Raw genomic sequence first — 26,196 nt, 5'->3', positions numbered from 1 at the left:
AAGTAGTCAATTTAAAACGAATCCAAAAAAAAGTTTTCTTCATGTATAATTAAACTCTGGAATTTGTTGCCAGAGAATGTAGTAAAAGCAGTTAGCTTAGCGGGTTTAAAAAAAGGTTCGGATGGCTTCCTAAAGGAAAAGTCCATAGAGCATTATTAAAATGCATTTGGGGAAAATCTACTGCTTATTTCTAGGATAAGCAGCATAAAATGTTTTGTACTTTTTTGGGATCTTGCCAGGTATTTGTGACCTGGATTGGCCACTGTTGGAAACAGGATGCTGGGCTTGATGGACCTTTGGTCTGTCCCAGTATGGTGCTTATGTAGACTGCAATTCCACCCGAGCCCCGGTTAAGGTCTGACTCCCCAATCTGCTTAAATGTCTGATGCAATATAACAACTGACTGTCCAGATAATCAATCCACTGGTGACAATACTACAGGATCCCGTTTACTGCTAGTTACTTTGTCAAGAAGCAGAAGCAGAGAGAAAATGCTTCCCACAGGGTTTCCCTTTTATAACCTCTGAGTTCCTCCCGGGTCCTCCCCTACTGACCTGCTACCCAGGGACCCACGTTCTTAAACACTGCGATGCCTGGCAGCCTGTTTACTGTGTCACTAGGAGCCAGCCCTGGTGGTTATCGCACTGTGACTGTGCAGAATCCAGCAACTGCACTCAGATAAACGTCAGCTGGGAGTCCACCTGCTCCTCTGCCTGCAGCTCCAGGCTCAGTCTCCAAAGGTAGGTTTGGTTTTCCGATTTCTCCTGGTCCAAGAGGGTTTATGTAATTGCATTATGTGCAGCTCACAGGAATATTTTCTCACTCTCTTTGTTATTAAAATGGTGCCCAAGCACAGCTGATATTAAGGTGCAAAGTCTTCTCAAGCAGAGCAGAATAAGGCAGTGCAGTGAATGGAGCAGAGGCACAACAAGGGACTTGTTTCAGTGCCGCTTGGAGTCAGTAACAGAGCTGGGACTTAAAACTGAGACGCAAGAAGAGAAAGTGACAGAACCGGGATTAGAACCGACGTAGAAACAGTTAAAGTGACACAAGTCAGTAGCAGAGCTGGGATTAGAACTGAGACAAGGAGGGAAAGTGACCCAACCAGGGCCAGAGAGTCAGCAACAGAAAAGAAGAGACAGAAAAAGGCTGATAGGGTTTTCTTTTATTTTTTAATAAGCTTTCAAAAGGCAGAGGCGTCTTCGGGACAAATGTGAGCGAAAGATGAGGGAAAGGGCCAGTTTAAGGAGTAAACTGGGTAAGCCACTGGCTCATGGTATCAAAGCTCAAAGGTACCAAAATCCTGCAAATGATCACTTTTCTAGGGAAGGGAACTTGTAAGGGAGCACAGGAATGGCAGAGCCTGTGAATGCATGATGGGGGGGGGGGGGGGGGGGGGCCTGTAAGTTAAGATCATCCTTACAGCATTTAGGAGCCTGTAGTGGTGTCGGGTCTGTGGCTGATAACTGAGCATCTAGATTTTAGCCACCCTGATATCGGGTTGAGCTGGTACTCTATGATGGGTTCCGGGCGCTCAGATGCCCATTATAGAGTACCAGCTCAACCCCATATCAGTTACTGGGGGGTGGATTGTAAGCTCCTTTGAGCAGGGACTGTCCTTCTTTGTTAATTTGTACAGCGCTGCGTAACCCTAGTAGCGCTCTAGAAATGTTAAGTAGTAGTAGTAGTGGGGGGGGGGGGGTAATTCAGTAAGTGAGTGCCTGTGCAGCATCAGGACACCTAAAAGGCGCTCACTTACTGAATTACCCCCCTCCCCCCCCCAGCAACTCACCCAGGGTCACATAGAGGGGCATAATCAAACGGGGACGCCCATCTCTAAGGACGTCCTGGCGAAGGGGCGGGGAAACCTGTATTATCGAAATGAGACGGGCGTCCATCTTTCGTTTCGATAATACGGTTGGGGACGCCCAAATCTTAACATTTAGGTTGACCTTAGGGATGGTTGTCCTTAGAGATGGTCGTCCCCGGTTTTCGGCGATAATGGAAACGAGGACGCCCATCTCAGAAACGACCAAATCCATGCCATTTGGTCATGGGAGCAGCCAGCATTTGTAGTGCACTGGTCCCCATCATATGCCAGGACACCAACCGGGCACCCTAGGGGGCACTGCAGTGGGTACAGTGTGTTTGTGGTGGGTTTTGGAGGGCTCACATTTACCACCACAAGTGTAACAGGTGGGGGGGGGGGGGGGAATGGGCCTGGGTCCGCCTGCCTGAAGTGCACTGCACCCACTAAAACTGCTCCACGGACCTGCATACTGCTGTCATAGAGCTGGGTATGACATTTGAGGCTGGCATAGAGGCTGGCAAAAAAAAATTGTTTTTTTTTAGGGTGGGAGGGGGTTGGTGACCACTGGGGGAGTAAGGGGAGGTCATCCCCGATTCCCTCCGGTGGTCATCTGGTCAGTTCTGGCACCTTTTGAGGCTTGGTCGTGAAAAAAAATGGACCAAGTAAAGTCAGCCAAGTGCTTGTCAGGGACGCCCTTTTTTCCATTATTGGCCGAGGATGCCCATGTGTTAAGCACGCCCCAGTCCTGCCTTTGGTCGTCCCCGTTACGGAAAGCAGTTGAGGGCACTGAAAATCGGCTTTCGATTATGCCTATTTGGGTGACCCTGAGAGAAGGACACCCATCTCCCGATTTGTGTCGGAAGATGGGCGCCCTTCTCTTTCGAAAATGCCCCTGAAAGAGAATCAGGGACCGAGCTAGGATTAGAACTGAGGCACTGTGACAAACCCCTGGCCTACATCTGGGCATGAATCCCAGATCCACCCATAAATGAGTCAGTCAATTAGTCGCTAACAATGAGCACTTAATTGACATTAATTAGGAGTCGCACACGGATCTGCTGTACACTGTAATCTAACACATGCGTGTCTAAAATTTCAGAGCGAGCAGCTCCAAAAGGGATGCAATCGCAGAAGGGGCAACGATGGGTCAGGGGCATTCGCAGAATTAGGCATTTGCACCAGTGGTGCAGCTATGGGGGATCTTGGGAGCCTGGGCCCCCCCCCCCCCAAATTGGATCTAGGGCTCCCCAACCTCCGCCAGCTGAAGCCTTTCTCCAGCGCTGTTCTCTGCATGTTGTCCACCCTGCTTCCTCTCATCTCGCGTGCATGCTTAGCGAATACAAATGATTTCAACTAAATGCGTGTAACACGAAGCATCCTCCTTCCCCCACAGCTAATGCCGATGAGAAGAGTGGCGGTAATTGGCGGTGGGCTGGTGGGCTTCTCCACCGCTGTCTGCATTTCCAAATCTCTGCCACGATGCTCGGTCACTGTCATTGCAGACAAGTTCACTCCCAACACCACGGGGGATGTTGCTGCTGGGATGCTTATTCCCCACCGTTACCCAGGTGAGTGGAGCTCTCCCCTGCTTTAACGGGTCTTCGTGAATTCTGCCCAATGCAAAACTAAAACAAAGGGCATTCGTAGAAAAGAAAGTTCCTGCCAGCGCTTGGTTCTGAGGAGAGGACTTTACTGTTCTGGCAGTACCTTCTGTGTATTGAAACATGACAGCAGGGTAAGGGGCAAATGGCCCATCCTTAGCGTTCAAAGTCTCCCCCTCTCTCTGAGAGATTAATGAGTTACAGAACTAGATGAATGATAAGAAAGTTTGCCATTAATACAGAGATAAAAGCCCTGCAGAAACTGTACCTGAATGTACACTGCTTTGATAGCTTTCAAACTTGCAGATAGGAATATAGATACAGAGAGTCTGGCAGGGGAGGACACAGGATCAGGCCCTTTGGGTGCTGAGCACCCTCACTATTGAGCAAGTTCCTTCATTGTTTGGTGCCTATGGGTAGGTGAGCTAGTTTTGAAACAGAAACTGAATCAGTGTGGACAGAAATGCATTTTACTAAGACATTGCACTGCTCAACGTACATTCAGTAGCTCCATTCCAAGGGCTGGCTTAATATCGGGCCCATTATTTCTAAATGAGGGAAGGAGCTTAGGGTAGATGTGGGTGCTGTTCCCTGACTGAACCCCTGCTGAAATTCACTGGAGGACCCTAAGGGTGTCATAAGTAATGCCATACTGGGAAAAGACCAAGGGTCCATCGAGCCCAGCATCCTGTCCCCGACAGCGGCCAATCCAGGCCAAGAGCACCTGGCAAGCTACCCAAACGTACAAACATTTTATACAAGTTATTCCCAAAATTGTGGATTTTTCCCAAGTCCATTTAGTAGTGGTCTATGGACTTGTCCTTTAGGAAACCGTCCAACCCCTTTTTAAACTCTGTCAAGCTAACCGCCTTCACCACCTTCTCCGGCAATGAATTCCAGAGTTTAATTATGCGTTGGGTGAAGAAACATTTTCTCCTATTTGTTTTAAATTTACTACACTGTAGTTTCATCGCATGCCCCCTAGTCCTAGTATTTTTGGAAAGCGTGAGCAGACGCTTCACATCCACCTGTTCCACTCCACTCATTATTTTATATACCTCTATCATGTCTCCCCTCAGCCGTCTCTTCTCCAAGCTGAAAAGCCGTAGCCTCCTTAGTCTTTCTTCATAAGGAAGTCATCCCATCCCCGCTATCATTTTAGTCGCCCTTCGCTGCACCTTGTCCCTGCAGTCACCTCTTCCCAGCCTGATCCATTTGATTCTGTCCCAAATATTTGATCCCAAAAACCCGAGCAACAGCCCCCACAAGGAAACAATTCAGCACTTGCTCTCTCTGTCCCCCTTCATCCCCAGCAGTCAAGATCTGTCTGTTCCATCCTCAGATCTCTTTCTTTGAATCCCCCATCCCCTATAGTCACTTTCTCTCTTGATTCTCCTCTCATTCCCAGCAGCCAGTCCTTCAGTTTCTTTCTCAATCCCCTTTATACCCAGAAGTCACACTCTTACATCCAGGAGAGTAAACTACTACTACTACTACTTAACATTTCTAAAGCGCTACTAGGGTTACGCAGCGCTGTACAATTTAACATGGAAGTACAGTCCCTGCTCAAGGAGCTTACATTCTAAAAGACAGGTGTACAATCTAAAGACAAGTGTGGAGTCCGTCTGATAGGGAATACTATATTTCACGAAAGGTTAGGTGCCGAACGCAGCATTGAAGAGGTGAGTTTTAAGCAGCGATTTGAAAATGGGTAGGGAGGGAGCTTGGCATAGGGGTTGAGGAAGATTGTTCCAGGCAAAGGGTGAGGCAAGGCAGAATGAGCGGAGCCTGGAGTTGGCAGTGGTGGAGAAGGGAACTGAAAGGAGGGATTTGTCCTGTGAGCGGAGGTTACGGGCGGGGACATAGGGGGAGATGAGGGTAGAGAGGTAGTGAGGAGCCGCAGACCGGGTGCATTTGTAGGTAAGGAGGAGAAGTTTGAATTGTATGCGGTATCTGATCGGAAGCCAGTGAAGTGACTTGAGGAGAGGGGTGGTGTGAGTATATCGGTTCTGGAGGAATATAAGACGTGCGGCAGCGTTCTGAACGGATTGAAGGGGGGATAGATGGCTAAGTGGGAGACCGGTGAGGAGTAGGTTGCAGTAGTCAAGGCGAGAGGTAATGAGAGCGTGGACGAGAGTTCGTGTGGTGTGCTCAGATAGGAAATGGCGAATTTTGCTGATGTTGAAGAGGAAGAAGCGACAGGTCTTGGCAGTCTGTTGGATATGCGCAGAGAAGGAGAGGGAGTAGTCGAAGATGACTCCGAGGTTGCGGGCAGATGGGACGGGGAGGATGAGGGTGTTATCAACTGAGATGGAGAGTGGAGGAAGAGGAGAGGTGGGTTTAGGTGGAAAGACGAGGAGCTCGGTTTTGGACATGTTCAGCTTCAGGTGGCGGTTGGACATCCAGGCAGCAATGTCAGATAAGCAGGCCGATACCTTGGCCTGGGTCTCCGCGGTGATGTCTGGTGTGGAGAGATATAGCTGGGTGTCATCAGCATAAAGATGATACTGAAAACCATGAGATGAGATCAGTGAGCCTAGGGAGGAGGTGTAGATTGAGAAGAGAAGGGGTCCAAGGACAGATCCCTGGGGAACTCCAACAGATAGTGGGATGGGGGTGGAGGAAGATCCATGAGAGTGTACTCCGAAGGTGCGGTGGGAGAGATAAGAGGAGAACCAGAAGAGGACGGAGCCTTGGAACCCAAAAGAGGACAATGTGGTAAGAAGTAAATCATGATTGACAGTGTCAAACGCAGCGGATAGATCGAGCAGGATGAGGATGGAATAGTGGCCTCTGGATTTGGCGAGGAGCAGGTCGTTGCAGACTTTAGAGAGTGCTGTTTCTGTCGAGTGTAGAGGGCGAAAGCCGGATTGAAGTGGATCTAGGATGGCATGAGAGGAGAGAAAATCAAGGCAGCGACTGTGAACGGCGCGTTCAAGTATTTTGGAGAGGAAGGGGAGGAGAGAGATGGGGCGGTAGTTGGAGGGGCAGGTAGGGTCAAGTGATGGTTTTTTTTAGGAGAGGTGTGACTACTGCGTGCTTGAAGGTGTCAAGGACAGTTGCAGTGGAGAGAGAAAGGTTAATGATGCGACAGATGGAGGGGGTGATAGTATTGGAGATGGTGTTAAGTAGGTTGGTGGGGATGGGATCGGAGGAACAGGTGGTGCATTTCGAGGAGGAAAGAAGGCGGGAGGTTTCATCCTCGGTGATCTCAGGAAAGGAGGAGAAAGAGGCCATGGTTGGTTGGTTGTTGGATAGGGCTACAGGCTGAGGAGGAGGTGGCTTGGTAGTGAACTCAAGGTTGATCTTTTGTACCTTGTCGCGGAAGTAGTCAGCCAGTGATTGAGGAGAGAATGAAGGGGGAGTGGGAGCGGGGGGCACTTTGAGGAGGGAGTTAAGGGTGGTGAAGAGACGACGAGGGTTGGAGCTGAGAGAATTGGTCAATTGGGTGTAGTAGTCCTGTTTTGCAAGGAATAGGGAGGACTGGAGGGAGGATAGCATGAATTTGTAGTGAAGGAAGTCTGAATGGGTATGAGATTTCCTCCAGAGGCGTTCAGCGGATCGGGTGCAGGAGCGACGGTAGCAGATGCAAGGGGTCAGCCAAGGCTGGGGACTAGTACGCTTTGTGGGACGGGAGGTGGATGGAGCGAGGGTGTCCAAAGCAGAGGAGAGAGCGGCATTATAAGCGGAGACCGCTTTGTCTACAGTCTCAGAGGACATGATGGAGGGGAGGAGATTAGAGATACTAGAGGATAGAGTGGGGGGGTCAATAGTCTGGAGATTCCTGGAGGTGGTGGTTAAAGTTGGACAGGGCAGGGGGGGGGTGAAGAAGTGTGAATGTGATCAGGTGATGATCGGAGAGAGGGAGAGCAGAAGCATGGAAATTGGAGGGTGAGCCGGAGGAGGAGAGGACTAGGTCAAGACAATGGTCGTCACGGTGAGTGGGGGTGGTGGAGCACAGCTGGAGGTTGAAGGAGGATGTTAGGGTGAGGAACTTAGAAGCGTTAGAGTTGGATGGGTCATCAACGTGAATGTTGAAGTCTCCGAGAATGAGGGACAGTGATGAGGGTTCAAGAAAGACAGAGAGCCACGCATCAAAGTCGGTGAGGAAGGAAGAGAAGGATTTTTCATGGGGGCGGTAGATGACTGCGACTCTGAGTGGCAGCGGGTAGAATAGCCGGATGGAGTGGGCTTCAAAGGATGAGAAGCAGTGAGACTGCAGTAGGGGGAGGGGTTGGAAACTACAGGAGGGCGAGAGTAGTAGCCCAACGCCTCCACCGCGGCCAACCAGGCGGGGAGTGTGGGAGAAGAGATAACCTTCATGGCAGAGGGCCGCAACTGAGGCCGAGTCTTCCGGGGAGATCCAGATTTCGGTTAGGGCGAGCTGTTGAAGGGAGCGAGAGATGAAGAGATCGTGGGTGAAGGGCAGTTTGTTACAGACTGAGTGGGCATTCCACAGGGCACATGAGAAGGGGAGGGAAGAAGGGGGGGAGGGGAATAGAGACGAGATTGGAGACATCTCGGAATCGTTTGCATGGATAGGACGGGGACAGGCGAGGGGGACCTGGATTAGGGTTAATGTCTCCCGCGGATAGCAGGAGGAGGAGCAGGAGAATGCGGGGGAGGGTGGGGGAGGTCGGGCGGCGAAGGCGACGAAGACGAGGTGTACTAAGGAGGAATGGGGATGGGTTAATGGCAGGAAGGAAGTGTTGAAGGTTAAGAGCTAGGAAGGAGGCGGGGGACAGGAGGGATGGTGAGGTGGTGGGGGATGAGGGTGAATAGGGTATTGCCGTGGTGGGTAGGGTGGGAGGGCAGCGGGTTCTAGTGGTAGACAGTGGGAGTGGGGGGGAAAGAAGATTAGGAAGGGACAGGGCAAGGAAGAGAACGTGGACCGGGGCCATAAGTAGTGACTGAGGTGAGACAGGTGACTATGTAGTGACTGAGGTGATAAGCAGTTAACAGATGTTAACAGGCGACTATGGAGTGACTGAGGTGACTGAGGTGTTAAGTAGATAGATAGAGCTGGAAAGTTGGGTTTTGGACTGGCGAGTAGGTAAGTCAATGTACATAAGTACATAAGTAGTGCCATACTGGTAAAGACCAAAGGTCCATCTAGCCCAGCATCCTGTCACCGACAGTGGCCAATCCAGGTCAAGGGCACCTGGCACGCTCCCCAAACGTAAAAACATTCCAGACAAGTTATACCTAAAAATGCGGAATTTTTCCAAGTCCATTTAATAGCGGTCTATGGACTTGTCCTTTAGGAATCTATCTAACCCCTTTTTAAACTCCGTCAAGCTAACCGCCCGTACCACGTTCTCCGGCAACGAATTCCAAAGTCTAATTACACGTTGGGTGAAGAAAACTTTTCTCCGATTCGTTTTAAATTTACCACACTGTAGCTTCAACTCATGCCCTCTAGTCCTAGTATTTTTGGATAGCGTGAACAGTCGCTTCACATCCACCCGATCCATTCCACTCATTATTTTATACACTTCTATCATATCTCCCCTCAGCCGTCTCTTCTCCAAGCTGAAAAGCCCTAGCCTTCTCAGCCTCTCTTCATAGGAAAGTCGTCCCATCCCCACTATCATTTTCGTCGCCCTTCGCTGTACCTTTTCCAATTCTACTATATCTTTTTTGAGATACGGAGACCAGTACTGAACACAATACTCCAGGTGCGGTCGCACCATGGAGCGATACAACGGCATTATAACATCCGCACACCTGGACTCCATACCCTTCCTAATAACACCCAACATTCTATTCGCTTTCCTAGCCGCAGCAGCACACTGAGCAGAAGGTTTCAGCGTATCATCGACGACGACACCCAGATCCCTTTCTTGATCCGTAACTCCTAACGCGGAACCTTGCAAGACGTAGCTATAATTCGGGCTGAGAAGCTAGCAGGCAGGTAGGTAAGTCAATGGCTGAGAGGCTTGTGAGCAGGCAGGCAGGTTACTCGATGTGTTGACAGGCAGGCGGGTAGCAGCTGGAACAAGCGGTCAGGAACAAGCTGGGGTAGATGAACAGGAGCAAGCTGGAACAAGCCGGAACAAGTTGGAACAAGTCGTAACACGCTGGAACAAGCAGGAACAAGATGGGCAGGAGCAAGCTGGAACAAGCCGGAGCAACCATCTGGGACTTAAGCCTAACCACCCTATTCTGTCCAAGCTATGACACGTGAGCGTCTACAAGTCACACTCTGTCCCTCAAAGTAGTCTCTCTCAACTCTCCTTGGAGGACTAGGCCTAAAGGTTAATGCAGGAGCCTGAGAACCTGGGGAACAAAAATGAGGACGTTATAATGCCTTTGTATCGCTCCATGGTGCGACCGCACCTCGAATATTGTGTTCAATTCTGGTTGCCGCATCTCAAGAAAGATATAGTGGAATTAGAAAAGGTGCAGAGAAGGGCAACGAAAATGATAAAGGGGATGGGACGACTTCCCTATGAGGAAAGGCTAAAGTGGCTAGGGCTCTTCAGCTTGGAGAAAAGGGGGCTGAGGGGAGATATGATAGAGGTCTATAAAATAATGAGTGGAGTTGAACGGGTAGATGTGAAGCGTCTGTTCAAACTTTCCAAAAATACTAGGACTAGGGGGCATGCGATGAAGCTACAGTGTAGTAAATTTAAAACGAATCGGAGAAACTTTTTTCTTCACTCAATGTGTAATTCAACTCTGGAATTCGTTGCCAGAGAATGTGGTAAAGGCGGTTAGCTTAGCGGTGGTTTTCAAATAACATAGAAAAGAAGTTAAAAGAAGTAAGAAAAATCACAAAATGAGGAACGAAAGCTTTTTGGGAGGTTAATGATATATACAGCTAATTAAGTGAGCCAAAAGAATCAACATTTCTCACTGACTTCTAGCTTGGCTGAATTGTTCAGCCTCTACTGAATCTTCCCTTATTTCCTCATCATAAAAATACTTTCTTTGATTGAAATTGGCTTCTCCCCAGTTTCTATTATATAAGGATTAGTGGGATTGGTTCTTTTCAGTACAGAATTGCCTGAAGCAGCTCAGATGAAGGTATGAGGCTTGTGCTAAAGATGTCATTATTGATTGCCACAAGTTCTTGCCCCTTATCAGCACATATCCCAGGATCCCAAATTTACCCACATGGATTCAACATCAGGGGATCCTACTCACGCTGTTCCTCAAATCTAATATATATCATTACTCAGTGCAGAAAATGTGAAGAAGGAGGCAGATTCTGGAGATGTTAAAGACAAGAATTAACTCATACAAGCACAACAGAAACCACAAAGCAAATGAAGGTGACACCTCTGCATCACAGCACTGCATCAATGACCTTTAGGGTCAGAATAGTAAGACGGAATTTTGGAACAATCTAGGAACGCATAATAATTTTAATCACTCCATTAAAAAAACATTCTAGGAATTTAAACTGAAAAAATGCAAGTCATCAAGAAAGGATTTTAAAGAGAACTGGGTTTCCTATCAAATAAACCATAAAATCATACTATCTTGTAACCTGGTCACCCATCTATCCTGTTTCTCACCCTCCCCTACCTTACCCCTTGCCTTGAGACTTGTCGTTGGCATGCTCTTATATTTCACTTATATATTCTGATATTAAACTGTCCTGACCTGAGGAAGAAGGTTCTGGCCTTTGCCAGCTAGTCAAAAAGTGAATTAAGTTAGTCCAATAAGAAAAGGTATCACCTTATTTTTTTTATTTCATGTCTCAGTCAGGCCATAGAATGTTATTAAATGGACGTAGGGAAAAATCCACTATTCCTGGGACAAGCAGTACAAAATGCTTTGCTCCGTGGATCTTGTCGGGTGATTGTGATCTGGATTGGCCGCTGTTGGAGACAGGGTGCTGGGCTAGATGGACCTTTGGTCTTTCCCAGTGTGGCATTACTTATGTACTTATGATCTTGTCGGGTGATTGTGACCTGGATTGGCCGCTGTCGGAGACAGGGTGCTGGGCTAGATGGACCTTTGGTCTGTCCCAGTGTGGCAATGCTTATGTCTTATGTCTTATGTCAGTCTTGTGCAAGGGTTGCTCATGTATCTCTCGAAATTGTTTTGTTTCTTGAATTAGACACACCAATTGAACAGCAGAAGCGCTGGTTCCAGGAAACCTTTAGCTACCTTCTGACAATCTGCAATTCTGCCGAGGCTGCAGATGCTGGGATTCACCTACTCTCCGGGTAAGATTTCAGATTTCTGTCTAAGAAACTAGGACACTAAGGATGAAAACGCCCATCTAGTCCACCTGACTTAATTCCTGCTATAATAACATGGATCCCCAGTGGATTGAACTTGAACTCAGGCTCATCGTAGCTGAGAAAATACTATTAAGACTTCTTTTCTCCCCCTGAAAGATTCTGTGAAGGTAGTCTATCAGGCTTATTTTCCAAAGAGAAGGACGCCCATCTGTCAACACAAATCACAAGATGGGCGTCCTTCTTACAGGGTCACCCAAATCAACATAATCGAAAGCCAGTTTTGAGCATCCTCAACTGCTTTCCGTCACGGGGAAGACCAAAATTCATGGGGGGGGGGGTGTCGGAGGCTTAGCAAAGGCGGGACTGGAGCGTGCCTAACACATGGGCGTCCTCGACTGATAATGGAAAAAAGAAGGGCGTCCCTGACAAACACTTGGATGACTACACCTGGTCCTTTTCTTCTTACGACCAAACCACAAAAATGTGCCCTAAATGACCAGATGACCACCAGAGGCAATCGGGGATGACCGCCCCTTACTCCCCCAGTGGTCACTAACCCCCTCCCACCCTCAAAAAAAAAATATTTTTTCCAGCCTCTATGCCAGCCTCAAATATCATACCCAGCTCCATGACAGCAGTATGCAGGTCCCTGGAGCAGTTTTAGGGGGTACTGCAGTGCACTTCAGGCAGGCGGACCCAGGCCCATCCCCCCCTACCTGTTACACTGGTGGTGGTAAATGTGAGCCCTTCAAAACCCACCAGAAACCCACTGTACTCACATGTAGGTGCCCCCCTTCACCCCTTAGGGCTATGGTAGTGGTGTACAGTTGTGGGGAGTGGGTTTTGGGTGTTTTGAAGGGGGGCTCAGCACCCAAGGTAAGGGAGCTATGCACCTGGGAGCAATTTCTGAAGTCCACTGCAGTGCCCCCTAGGGTGCCCGGTTTGTATCTTGGCATGTCAGGGGGGCCAGTGCACTACGAATGCTGGCTCCTCCCACGACCAAAGGGCTTGGATTTGGTCGTTTCTGAGATAGGCATCCTCGGTTTCCATTATCGCCGAAAATCGAGGAAGACCATCTCTAAGGTTGACCTAAATTTCGCAATTTGGGCATCCCCGACCGTATTATCGAAATGAAAGATGGACACCCATCTTGTTTCGATAATACGGGTTTCCACGCCCCTTCGCTGGGACGTCCTGCGAAGACGTCCTGAGGAAATCTTGGTCACTCCTTTCGATTATGCCCCTCCACGTGATTCTTGATAAGGACCTTCATTTTCAGCAGCATCTACCCTCTGTTGTCCAGAAGTGTTTTTACACCTTATAACAAATTTGCTCACTTTGCGCTGTTTTGGATACTTCCTCCCGAGGACTTTCTTGCACTTGCGGTTTCTAAACTTGACTACTGCAATTCTTTATATCAGGGCTTTCCTTCTATGGCTGGTTGTCCTCTTTCCTGTCAAATATTGTAGTTCTTTTCCTGCTTTTATTTTTATTTGGTTTTAGTCTGTAAACCGCCCAGATCTGCTAGTTACTTTGGGTGGTATAGTAAGTTTTAACAAACTATAAATTCAGTTTTATCAGCTTCAAACTCTTGAATACCTCCATCAGGCTACTTCTCAGTAAGGGTCAATTTGAGCACGTGACTCCTCTCCTGGTATCTGAACATTGGCTTTAAGCTCCCTGGTATTGCCTTTTGTACTTACCATTCTGGTCTCCCCTCATTCCCGTCTGATCTCTTAATACCCTATACACCCTCTTGGTCCCCTTGCTCCACCCAGCATAATATACTTCCTGTTCCCTCTCACTGATTGATTAGCTTGCGTCGTACACGAGGTTCCTGTTTCAGTGCCTTTGCACCCATTCTTTGGAATGTTTTGCCCTTGGACATTTGAATGGAGCAGTCTTTAAATCTTCAGATGTTTCCTCATAATTGCTGATAGGCTTTTTTCTGCTGGTAGCAGTACAGCCCTGGATTTCTGACCTTCCTAACCCGTGGTCCCTTCTGTATCTTATGTTTCTCTTTTCCGTACAAATTGTAAGTTTTACCTTTTGTCTTCACCCTTCCTTGCCTTTCCATCATGCTCCCCCCCACCCCACCCCACCCCCCCCACACACACAGAATTTCTATTGTGTTAGATATTTTTATTGGCATGTATTGTATCTAATAAATATGAACTATAAGAACATACAGACAGATTTTCTGATATCTTTCACGTTTATTAGTCTAGAAAAAAATATTTATTTATTTAGTTGTTACATTTGTACCCCACATTTTCCCACCTATTTGCAGGCTCAATGTGGCTTACATAGTACCGTGAGGCGTTAGCCACCTCCGGTGATGAAACAAATACAGAGTGATGTTATTGTCGAATGAGATTCATGTGTTACAGACACATTAGGGAATCGTAGAGAAGAAGAGTTATATAGTGATTCATTACGAGCTTTGATTTCATTGTGTTGCAGGGTTCAGGCACTTAAGTTGGGTCAGTAGGGTATGCCTTTTCGAACAGGTTGGTCTTTAGTGATTTCCGGAAGTTAAGGTGGTCGTACATTGTTTTCATGGCTTTCGGTAGTGCATTCCACATTTGCATGCTTATATAGGAGAAGCTCGATGCATAAATTGATTTGTACCTGAGTCCTTTGCAGCTAGGGTAGTGAAGATTTAAGTATGTTCGTGGTGGTCTGATTGTGTTTCTGGGGTAGATGGGAAGTCCGTGAAGAGGTATGTCTGTAGCAATGAGGAAGCATCAAAAGATGGACCATTAGAAGGGAGACAAACACCCCAAAATACAAAATGAAAAAGAAAACCACGAATGAAAAAAACTCATATATTATACTCAATGTACCTTTAGATGAAGAAGCCTCCCCACCCCCCCACCCCCCACACCAAATGTATTTGAACAGTCTTGTGCGTCTGTACCAGGTTTAAGAGAAGAAAAGATACAGATGAGAGTAATCAGTCAAGGAAACCTATTTCTTGAGTATTATATGATGTGATGGTTCATGGGGTAGAAAAGAGCATTTTAAGTACATTTTCTTTTCTTTCTTTCTTCAGATGGCAGATACACCAAACAGCTCCAGAGGAGAAGTTCCCATTCTGGGCAGACATTGTCCTTGGATTTCGGATAATGTCCATGGCCGAGTTGGAGAAGTTTCCCGAGCATCAGTTTGGCCAAGCCTTCACCACGCTGAAGTGCGACTCCCAGCGTTACCTGCGCTGGCTGGAGAGCAGGTGGGTCAATCAGCACGAGCGTCCTGTCGGACAGTGTGCTGGATGGAGATCCCAGGGGTCCTCAAGAATTCATGTTCATTTTTTAAAAGATTTGAGGTTTCAAGGATTTACGAAAAAAATGATTATCTATATAAATAAATCCCACCTTGAACGTTCTGAAGCTCCCTCCAACTGTGGCAGTGAAGTCCTGAACTGCTGTAGTCCTCCTGGCTATTCGGACTACTCACCACCGCCCTCAGCCACGCTCCATCTGCGACCTACGCCACGCCCCAACTGGACATAAAAAGCACCATGAACGTTCTGAACCACACTTTGAGGCTTCAAAAGTTCGTATGTTCGAAGCTCTGTAACCACTTTTAACCACAGTCCATCTGTGCGCCGCCATGATCTGAATCTGCCCCGCCCTGACCTATCAGAGTACATCTCTGCCCTGCCCTGACCTATCAGAGAAGGGAGGAGCGTCACAGCTGCACCGCTCTGACCTATCAAAGGGAACTGAAACAGGAAAAGGGAGGAGCATCACACCAATGAGGGACCTATCAGGGAAGTCAAATAGAAGAAGGGAGGAGCGTCAGAGGCGAAGGGGTCACTCGGGAGGAGCGTCACTCGCTTTGCTGTGCACATGTGCTGGAGGAGTTCTGCACCCGTTTCTCCTCCCTCTGTTTTCTCCGGTGGCCTTGGCAGCTGAATGTAGAACTAACGAGGGCAGGAGCTTTTGCTTCGCATCTGGCAAAGTAAGTCAGCTTCTGCTGTGCACCCTCCCCTCCTGTCCTTTCAAGCAGCGAATACGAGAGAATACGAGCTGGGACTGAACAGGCAGCACAAAACTCCTTTTTGTTTTCTTTTGTTTACACTTGCACAGCTGATAGCTGGTCGCTGCCTGCCGTGCCCCTCTTCCTTTTTACAAACATTATGCCACTTTTCCTCTTTTTCCCTCTTTTCTTTCTCTACAAACATGACAAGGGGGTTGGAACAGGAGGTCCTGCACAGCTCTCTCCACTGTTGCCACAGGCTAAGCAACAGTTCAGGCACAAGGAGGGGAGGATGAGGGCCAGAACAGGTACACAGACCACAGATGGAGGCGGAGGAGGGGGTCCTGACAGCACAGGTGAAGGGGGGAGGGGCGACCCACAGTCCTGAGAGAAGGGCTGTAGGGAGACCTGAAAGGAGGGGGGGAGACTGACCAGACAAGGAGATGAGGGGTCCTGCGACAACACAGTGGCAGATGCAGACGGAGGGGGTCCTTCCAGCCAACATAGGGAGGGGGGGGATGTATCTCCGTCACACACACTATCTCTCACACACACTCTCTCTCTCTCTCACACACTGACTGTCTCTCTCACTCTCTAACACTGTCTACAACACACGCTATGTCTCACACTCGATCACATTCACTCTCTATGTGTCACACAGTCACTGTCAAACACTCTATCACTCTCATACACTCTCGCTCTCGCTCACATACCCACTCAAACACACTGTCAATCTCACACACACACTCTCTAACAGACACACTTGCAGCCACACACATTCAATCTGTCTCTCTCACAAAGTCACTCTCACACACACACTCTCTCAAACATACACACTCCGAGGAAAACCTTGCTAGCGCCCGTTTCATTTGTGTCGGAAACGGGCCTTATTTACTAGTATATAAATATGGTTATATATAACATATATAAAAAGGAAAAAGTGCTTGTTACTGTGTAGAGCTAATTACACCAAACCATCCCAGATTCTCTGCGATGAGACTTCAAACTGTAATTTGCACATTATCTCTTTATGCTTTCCATCGTTCTGGAGATTCATCTAACCAGTGTGTTTTTTCTAGCAAAAAAGGTGCCGGTACTCAAATGCTAGACCATCCTTCAGGGGTGGGGTGATCACTGAGGGACGAACTCCAAAATAGGCAGACCTCCTGCAACCAGTCTCAGAATCTATGACAAGGCAAAATTGGTGTGTAGAGCCTTTCATTAAAACTTGCAATCCATGGGTCAATTTTAGCATACAATGGAAAAGGTGCCAGTACTCAGTACCCCCAGGTACCTCCTCAAAAAAAGCCTTGATTTGTATCTGCCATTTTCAGGACACAGACCGTAGAAGTCTTGCCCAGAACTAGCCCCACCACCCAAACACCAGCCCCGCCTCCCAATCTCGGCTAAGCTTCTGAGGATCCATTCCTTCTGCACAGGATTCCTTTATGTTTATCCCATGCATTTTTGAACTCCGTTACCGTTTTCATCTCCATCACCTCCCGCAGGAGGGCATTCCAAGTATCTACCAATCTCTCCGTGAAAAAATACTTCCTGACATTTTTCTTGAGTCTGCCCCCCTTCACTCTCATATCATGTCCTCTCGTTCTACTGCCCTCCCATCTCCGGAAAAGGTTCATTTGCAGATTAATACCTTTCAAATATTTGAACGTCTGTATCATATCAAATAATAGATAAGCTCTGAAACTCTTTGCCGGAGGATGTGGTAACAGCAGTTAGTGTATCTGGGTTTAACAAGGTTTGGGCAAGTTCCTGGAGGAAAAGTCCATAGTCTGCTATTGCTCTGGGATTGGTAGCATGGAATGTTGCTACTATTTGGGTTTCTGCCAGGTACTTGTGACCTGGATTGACCACTGTTGGAAACAGGATACTGGACTTGATGGACCATTCATCTAACCCAGTATGGCTACTCTTATGTTCTTACTCGGCACTTCTATTGAGAGGAAGAGCAGCAATCTGGGAGCAGCCGGGCAGTGAGGAGGGAGAGAGTAGGGTAAGCGGGAACCAGGGGAGGGAAGGACAGGGGCAAAGTAGAGGAAGAGAAGATACCTGAAGTGCCCCCCCCCCCCCACAAACACACACACAAAATCAACTGTCTACCCCAAGAACTCTCCTTCCCTGTTCCACAAGCCTCTCTCCCCACCTATTCCTACCCCTGGAGCCCTCCTCCCTATCGGATCTCTAATCGGTGTAAGGCCCTGTAAGGTGACAGAAAATTACATATTCAGCAATTACTCTGGACTCGTTTGGCAAAAGGGGATGATCAGTACCTAAATGTGGCCCTTAGGTTCTTGTCAGGCTGTACATCAATGAAAGGAATAAGGCCAAAATGGAAATATATTATTTATTATAGATATAAAAATAATAATATGGCAGAATACAAAGTAAATGACAAAACTCTGTACACTATCAAAATACACTGATTATTACACCAGTAGATAGCTGAAAATATACAGTGGCGTCCGTTCCCCCCAGGGTGCAGCACAACACCCCCCCCCCCCAGTGCAATGACACCCCTCCCGGCACATCAAGCCCCCCCCCCCCCCCCCCGGCACAATGATACCCCCCTCCCCGGTGCATCAAGCCCCCCCCCCCCCCTGGGGTGCATTCTTGGCTGTTGGAGGGTGCAGAGAGCAGCCGCGCGCCTGTCGGCTCCACTGGCTCCCTCTGCCCCGGAACAGGAAGTAACCTGTTCCGGGGCAGAGGGAGCAGAGAACCAGCGGCATGCACCCGGGGTGGACCGCCCCCACCGCCCTGCCCTTCCTATGCCACTGTCTTATGCATGATTCTTTGTTATACTGTTTATTCTAAGCCACATTGAACTCAAACTTGTTTGGGATAATGTCATAAACAAAATATACACTGGAGTCTTATCCCTACCAGTCTGCCCGGCTCATCTAACTAAGCATTTCCCCATCTGTCAATCATAGAAGTTTAATTGCCTATGTTAAAAGATCGTTTCAATAAAATAGGGCTTCTTATCCTCCCTTTGTGGACCTTCATTATTTTGGGCTGATAAAGACATAAGTTCATGTTTTAAAAGCTGTTGCGAGGAAAATGTAACCAGACAATTATCTTTCTCTAAATATTCAGCCCACGGCTGCTTGAAATTTACTTGTAAGGAAGATTTGGCTTCTGGCTTGACAACTAGCAACAGCTGGGCAGGGGCAGAGGAGTAAGGAGATGGGATTTTGGCAAGCCAGTTCCAAGCCTGGAGGGTGTTTTGTTTTGTTTTAGGTTTTATGGCAGGGAAGTAGGGAGAGCCTGAGGTGGGTTTTTTTTCATCTTTTATAATCCCAGCTGCACAAACCTTCTTCGCTAAGTCTTGATCTCTCTGTGCTTCAGTTCTTATAAGTACATAACATAAGTACATAAGTATTGCCATACTGGGAAAGACCAAAGGTCCATCAAGCCCAGCATCCTGTTTCCAACAGTGGCCAGTCCAGGTCACAAGTACCTGGCAGAAACCCAAACAATAGCAACATTCCATGTAGGACCCCAAAGAATAGAAAGATTCTAGAATCCTAAAGAGTAACAAGATTCCATGTAGAGCTCCAAAGAGTAGCAGCATTCCATTCAGAATCCCAAGTACATAAGTATTGCCATACTGGGACAGACCAAAGGTCCATCTAGCCCAGCATCCTGTTCCAACAGTGGCCAATCCAGGTCACAAATACCTGGCAAGATCCCAACAAAAGTACAAAACATTTTATACTGCTTATCCCAGAAATAGTGGTTTTTCCCCAAGCCAATTTAATAATAGACTTTTCCTTTAGGAAGCCGTCCAAACCTTTTTAAAATTCCGCTAAGCTAACCGCCTTTACCACATTCTCTGGCAATGAAGTCCAGAGTTTAATTACACGTTGAGTGAAGAAAATTTTTCTCCAATTCATTTTAAATTTACTACATTGTAGCTTCATCACATACGCCCTAGTCCTAGTATTTTGGGAAAGCGTAAACAGACGCATCACATCTACCGTTCAACTTCATTCATTACTTTATAGACCTCTATCATATCTCCCCTCAGCCGCCTTTTCTCCAAGCTGAAGGGCTCCAGCCGCTTTAGCCTTTCCTCATAGGGAAGTCGTCCCATCCCCTTTATCATTTTCGTCACCCTTCTCTGCACCTTTTCTAATTCCACTATATCTTTTTTGAGATGCGGCGACAAGAATTGAACACAATATTCGAGGTGCGATCGCACCATGGAGCGATACAAAGGCATTATAACATCCTCATTTTTGTTTTCCATTCCTTTCCTAATAATACCTAACATTCTATTTGATTTCTTAGCCGCAGCAGCACACTGAGCAGAAGGTTTCAACGTATCATCAACGACGACACCTAGATCCCTTTCTTGGTCCGTGACAATATCATTACTAAACTATGTAAGCCACATTGAGCCTGCAAATAGGTGGGAAAATGTGGGATATAAATGCAATAAATAAATAAATAAATAAAACGTGGAACCTTGCATGACGTAGCTATAATTCGGGTTCCTCTTTCCCACATGCATCACTTTGCACTTGCTCACATTAAACGTCATCAGCCATTTAGACGCCCAGTCTCCCAGTCTCGTAAGGTCCTCTTGTAATTTTTCACAATCTTCCCGCGATTTAACTACTTTGAATAACTTTGTGTCATAAGCAAATTTAATTACCTCACTAGTTACTCCCATCTCTAGGTCATTTATAAATATATTAAAAAGCAGTGGTCCCAGCACAGACCCCTGGGGAACCCCACTAACTACCCTTCTCCATTGAGAATAATGACCATTTAACCCTACTCTCTGTTTTCTATCTTTTAACCAGTTTTTAATCCACAACAGAACACTACCTCCTATCCCATGACTCTCCAATTTCCTCTGGAGTCTTTCATGAGGTACTTTGTCAAACGCCTTCTGAAAATCCAGTTACGCAATATCAACCAGCTCACCTTTATCCACATGTTTGTTCACTCCTTCAAAGAAATGTAGTAGATTGGTGAGGCAAGATTTCCTTTCACAAAATCCATGTTGGCTTTGTTTCATTAATCCATGCTTTTGAATATGCTCTGTAATTTTGTTCTTAATAGTCTCTACCATTTTGCCCGGCACCGACTCACCGGTCTATAATTTCCAGGATCTCCTCTGTAACCTTTTTTAAAAATCGGCGTTACATTGGCCACACTCCAATCTTCTGGTACCATGCTTGATTTTAAGGATAAATTACATATTACTAATAATAGCTCCGCAAGCTCATTTTTCAGTTCTGTCAGTACTCGGGGATGAATACCATCCGGTCCAGGAGATTTGCTACTCTTCAGTTTGTAGAACTGCCCCATTACATCCTCCAGGTTTACAGAGAATTCATTAAGTTTCTCCATAACACTTGAGAGCCAAGCTGCTGTATCTCCTTATTAAATGCCAATGCCAGCAGCCTGGTCCCATCCTGGTTAAGGTGGAGCCCATCCTTTCGGAATAGGCTCCCCCTTTCCCAGAATGTTGACCAGTTCCTAACAAATCTAAAACCCTCCTCCCTGCACCATCGTCTCATCCGTGCATTGAGACTCTGGCGCTCTACCTGTCTCTTGGGCCCTGCACGTGGAACAGGTAGCATTTCAGCAGATGCTATGATGAGCAAGATCACTCACAGCTTTTTCTTGCTTTCTTTTTCCTGGCAGATTAAGAGAAAATGGAGGCCAAATAGAAGATAGAAAGATTACGGACGTATGGGAGCTGCATGGTCACTATGACGTTATCGTCAACTGCTCAGGGCTTGGAGCACGAGCCCTTGTGGGGGACTCAAAGCTCTACCCTGTCAGAGGCCAGGTGCTGAAGGTGCAGGCTCCCTGGGTGACTCACTTCATTCGAGTTAGTGATGGATCCACCTACATCTACCCAGGGATGAGCAGTGTGACCCTTGGTGGGACCAGGCAGAAGGATGACTGGAGACTGTCAACAGATGCCACTGCCAGCCAGGATATCCTGAACCGCTGCTGTGCTCTGGAGCCCTCCCTGAAGAAGGCTTATGCAATAACAGAGCATGTAGGACTCAGGCCTACCAGATCGGCCATCAGAGTGGAGAAGGAGGTGCTGCTCCAAGGCAGTTACCAGCTGCCTGTGATACACAATTATGGGCACGGTGGAGGTGGATTTTCTGTGCATTGGGGTACCGCCCGAGAGGCAACTCACCTTGTGGAAGAGCTCATAGCATCACTGAGAGGCTCCTCAGCAAAAGCGAAACTCTAGAGGTCTACATGACTGCTTGGTGATGGTCGTGAGCTAGTGTCCGACTCTTACTATCAAGGTGCTGGACTTTCCCTTTGTGCTGTTTCCCCTTATTTCAGCTCCCGCTTTTACCAGGAAACTATCATGAACACAGCTTTGCTCTGACTGCTGCCCATCTGGCTCTCATCAGGGAATCATTGTGAATACGGCTTCTCTCCTTACTCCTCCTCATCCAGTTTTAATCAAGAAGCTGTCATGTACATGTCTTCTTACCTTACTTGCTATCTGGCTCTCATCAGAAGTTACATTAGCTATGGGCCTTTGAGACCTTGTACAGTACCCATTGAAGGGAGACCTGTATGTTATCGATGAAACTCACGTCTTGGTCCTGTGAAAGGTATCACGGCCTACCAAGGCTTTCTCTGGCTCTAGAATCTGTGGTTCACAAACTCATCTGTTAAAGATTCCACCCACCCCTGAGGCATTCTGTTAATATGCCTGATCAGACCCGAGCTTACCTTTCTACCACACAAGCATTTCAAATGGGACTTGCTTCATCCCTGACCTGTCTCAAGTGTGGCCCGGGGGAGGGTACCTTGGTTTACGCACTCTGAAGGTGTCCTAGGATACGACACTTGTGGTCTAAAATAGTCAGATATTTGTCATATCTACTGGGGAAAAGTCTTACGATCTCACCACTTGGGTTGTTGTTTGGGAAACTTTCAGAGTGCGATACCCTACTTAAAGGTAAGCAGTTGTTTCTGGCTAAAGCCTGTATTCTTGCCAAACACTGTATCCTGCGATGCTGGGTGAGAAAGGATTCACCCTCTTATTGGCATTGGAGGAATAAGCTGTATGAACTTATGATATTGGAAAGTAGAGATGCCCACTTATCCCTTAAAAGACAAAAATCGTTTCTGACCATTTGGGAGGGTCTACATTTAATCATTGCCTATGAGAGTGAGGAGTGACATAGGTTGGCTGTGTAATTGTATAATAGTACTTCGATTGATTGTTTTATCCTTTCACTTGTTGTGGGGGGACTGTTGTAGGTGGGGAAGGGTTCTGATTTGGAGAGTTGGGATCTTGGGAAGGGGTCGTATTGCAGTAAGGATGATCATGTTGGCCACACTGTTGTTGTATTTTAAGGAGTGCTCTGGTTGTCGGAGGGATATTTGCTATTTATCCCTCTTCTATATATCGTACTGTTTACAGCCCTCTTGTTGGACCTATTGTCATTTTTTGATTAATAAACAGAACTTTAAATAAATAAATATGCCTGATCAGCACAGTACAAGCACAGACCGTCTGCGTGGGATCCCCATGGGCTGGGAAGAGAAAAACACTTTTTGCTACTCTGCATTCCTGGCCACCTGAATCATTGGAGGAGTGACCTAGTGGTTAGAGTGGTGGACATTGGTCCTTAGGAACTGGGTTCGATTCCCACTGCAGGCACAGGCAGCTCCTTGTGACTCTGGGCAAGTCACTTAACCCTCCATTGCCCCAGGTACAAATAAGTACCTGTATATAATATGTAAGCTGCATTGAACCTGCTATGAGTGGGAAAACACGGGGTACAAATGTAAGAAAAAAAATTGCATCTGAAGGGTGGAAGTAGAGAGGGGGAGAGGGAGAAAGGAAGAGGCTGTGTATTGGGGAGGGGGGGTAGAGGGGTGACGCTCCTGTATGTGAACAGTGAGATCAGGAGGGGAAGGGAGACTGTCTTTCTATGTGCAGGACGGAGGAGGGAAAGTGGACAGGAAATAACACTGAGCCCCCATGTGCAAGATTGGAGAGACAGAAGTCCCCCCTCCAAGAGGGGGGGCAGGGGGCCCGGCGCCGGGGTCTCTTTCTCTCTCCTGCTCCTGACGGGACCCGGGTGATTGTGTCCCGACAGGAGCAGGAGAGAGAACTACTACTACTACTTAACATTTCTAGAGTGCTACTAGGGTTACGCAGCGCTGTACAGTTTAACAAAGAAGGACGGTCCCTGCTCAAAGGAGCTTACAATCTAAAGGACGAAATGTCAAGTTGGGGCAGTCTAGATTTCCTGAATAGAGGTGTAGTGGTTAGGTGCCGAAGGCGACATTGAAGAGGTGGGCTTTGAGCAATGATTTGAAGATGGGTAGGGAGGGGGCCTGGCGTATGGGCTCAGGGAGTCCGTTCCATGCATGGGGTGAGGCGAGGCAGAAAGGGCGGAGCCTGGAGTTGGCGGTGGTGGAGAAGGGTACTGAAAGGAGGGATTTGTCCTGAGAGCGGAGGTTACGGGTAGGAATGTAAGGGGAGATGAGGGTTGAGAGGTAAGGAGGGGCTGCAGATCGAGTGCATTTGTAGGTTAGTAGCAGAAGCTTGAACTGAATGCGGTACCTGATTGGAAGCCAATGAAGTGACTTGAGGAGAGGGGTGATATGAGTGTATCGGTCCAGGCGAAACATAAGGCGTGCAGCAGAGTTCTGAACGGACTGAAGGGGGGATAGATGGCTAAGTGGGAGGCCAGTGAGGAGTAGGTTGCAGTAGTCAAGGCGAGAGGTAATGAGAGAGTGGATGAGAGTTCGGGTGGTGTGCTCAGAGAGGAAAGGGTGAATTTTGCTAATGTTATAGAGGAAGAAGCGACAGGTCTTGGTTATCTGCTGGATATGTGCAGAGAGGGAGGAGTCGAAGATGACTCAGAGGTTGCGGGCAGATGAGACGGGGGTTGATGAGGGTGTTATCAACCGAGATAGAGAGTGGAGGGAGAGGAGAAGTGGGTTTGGGTGGAAAGAGAATAAGCTCTGTCTTGGCCATGTTCAGTTTCAGGTGGCGGTTGGACATCCAGGCAGCAATGTCGGATAAGCAGGCCGATACTTTGTCCTGGGTTTCCGCAGTGATGTCTGGTGTGGAGAGATAAAGCTGGGTGTCGTCAGCATAAAGATGATAGTGGAGGCCATGAGATGAGATCAGGGAACCCAGGGAAGAGGTGTAGATTGAGAAAAGAAGGGGTCCAAGGACAGATCCCTGAGGGACGCCAAAAGAGAGCAGGATAGGGGTGGAGGAAGAACTATGAGAGTGTACTCTGAAGGTACGATGGGAGAGATAAGAGGAGAACCAGGAGAGGACAGAGCCCTGGAACCCAAAAGAGGACAGTGTGGCAAGAAGTAAGTTGTGATTGACAGTGTCAAAAGCGGCGGATAGGTCGAGATGAATGAGGATGGAGTAATGACTCCGGCACTGGACCCCCCCCCCCCCCCCTTGGAGGCTGGGGAGGACCTGGAGGAACAGACACAGCAGGCTGCTCTTCTTCACAGTCTGCTACATTGCCTTCACCTGCAGCTGTTTTCCCCCTTAGGCTGCTCCTGCGCGACCTGAGAGAAAAAGCAGCCACAGGGGAAGGCCACGTGGCAGAAGGAAGAAGAGCAGCGCTGGAGAACTCTTCTGCTGTCGGGGCCTTGGGATCTCCGCCAGCCGAGGTACCCAGGGTGGGTGGCAGCAGCGATCAGGGAGGGTGGGGCAGTGGATCCTGTGGGGGTGGGGGGCGGCGATGGCAACAATACTGGGGGGCAGTGGCAGCAACGATCCCAGGGAAGAGCCCAGCGGTGGCCTTGCCCTGGGCCCGGCTCTGTCTCTTTCTGTGGTTTTTGCAACTACATTCAAAGTGGTTTACATAGCCAGAAGGTTGCTAGGCTGTATAGAGAGAGGTGTGACCAGCAGAAGAAAGGAGGTGTTGATGCCTCTGTACAAGTCGTTGGTGAGACCCCACCTGGAGTACTGTGTTCAGTTTTGGAGGCCGTACCTTGCTAAGAATGTAAAAAGAATTGAAGCAGTGCAAAGAAAAGCTACGGGAATGGTAAGGGATTTGCGTTACAAGACGTATGAGGAGAGACTTGCTGACCTGAACATGTATACTCTGGAGGAAAGGAGAAACAGGGGTGATATGATACAGACGTTCAAATATTTGAAAGGTATTAATCCGCAAACGAACCTTTTCCGGAGATGGGAAGGTGGTAGAACTAGAGGACATGAAATGAGATTGAAGGGGGGCAGACTCAAGGAAGTATTTTTTCACGAGAGTGGTGGATACTTGGAATGCCCTCCCGGGGGAGGTGGTGGGGATGAAAACGGTAACAGAATTCAAAAATGTGTGGGATAAACATAAAGTCCACTGCACTAACCGCTAGGCTACTCCGGGGGGGGGGGGGGGAGAGAGACATGTGAGAACAGCCCAGGGCAAGGATGGAACCCAGCTCTGCTGTGTGTGAGAACACCCATCCAGTCAAGACTGCAAATCCCATAGTGCACAGGGACATCAGGTCAAAGCCTGGGAGTGGCACAGGACTCCCTGGGAAGGAACTGGGAGCCTGGGCAGTGCTCCTGCTCCTCAGATCTGATGAATCCCCAGAA

At 47.9% G+C, this 26,196-nt stretch overlaps 1 protein-coding gene across 2 annotated transcripts; it reads left to right on the top strand.

Moving 5' to 3' along the window:
• The first annotated feature begins 502 nt into the window (after window positions 1–502).
• On the top strand, window positions 503–23,083 carry LOC115467335 (D-aspartate oxidase-like). Of its 2 annotated transcripts, none has more exons than XM_030199207.1 (5): window positions 503–740; window positions 3,204–3,378; window positions 11,483–11,591; window positions 14,665–14,841; window positions 21,273–23,083. In XM_030199207.1, exons 2-5 carry the CDS (start codon window positions 3,207–3,209, stop codon window positions 21,838–21,840), a joined length of 1,026 nt encoding a protein of 341 aa, XP_030055067.1. In that variant the 5' UTR covers window positions 503–740; window positions 3,204–3,206; the 3' UTR covers window positions 21,841–23,083. The 2 variants fall into 2 exon arrangements, with proteins under 2 accessions (XP_030055067.1, XP_030055066.1); XM_030199206.1 differs by lacking the exon at window positions 503–740 and adding an exon at window positions 883–956.
• The last annotated feature ends 3,113 nt before the right edge of the window (window positions 23,084–26,196 follow it).

The sequence above is a fragment of the Microcaecilia unicolor genome, chromosome 3, assembly GCF_901765095.1.
Source record: "Microcaecilia unicolor chromosome 3, aMicUni1.1, whole genome shotgun sequence".
In the NCBI taxonomy this organism is placed as follows: domain Eukaryota; kingdom Metazoa; phylum Chordata; class Amphibia; order Gymnophiona; family Siphonopidae; genus Microcaecilia; species Microcaecilia unicolor.
The sequence above is the reverse complement of the archived record's forward strand: the minus strand, read 5'-3'. Positions and strand labels throughout refer to the sequence as shown.

Bases quoted from the DNA above. Each gene is read 5' to 3' on its own strand.
- LOC115467335 (XM_030199206.1), top strand. From the start codon at position 912: ATGGAGCAGAGGCACAACAAGGGACTTGTTTCAGTGCCGCTTGGA. The intron at 957-3,203 runs GTCAGTAACAGA...CTTCCCCCACAG, and splicing joins TTGTTTCAGTGCCGCTTGGA to CTAATGCCGATGAGAAGAGT. The intron at 3,379-11,482 runs GTGAGTGGAGCT...TTCTTGAATTAG, and splicing joins TATTCCCCACCGTTACCCAG to ACACACCAATTGAACAGCAG.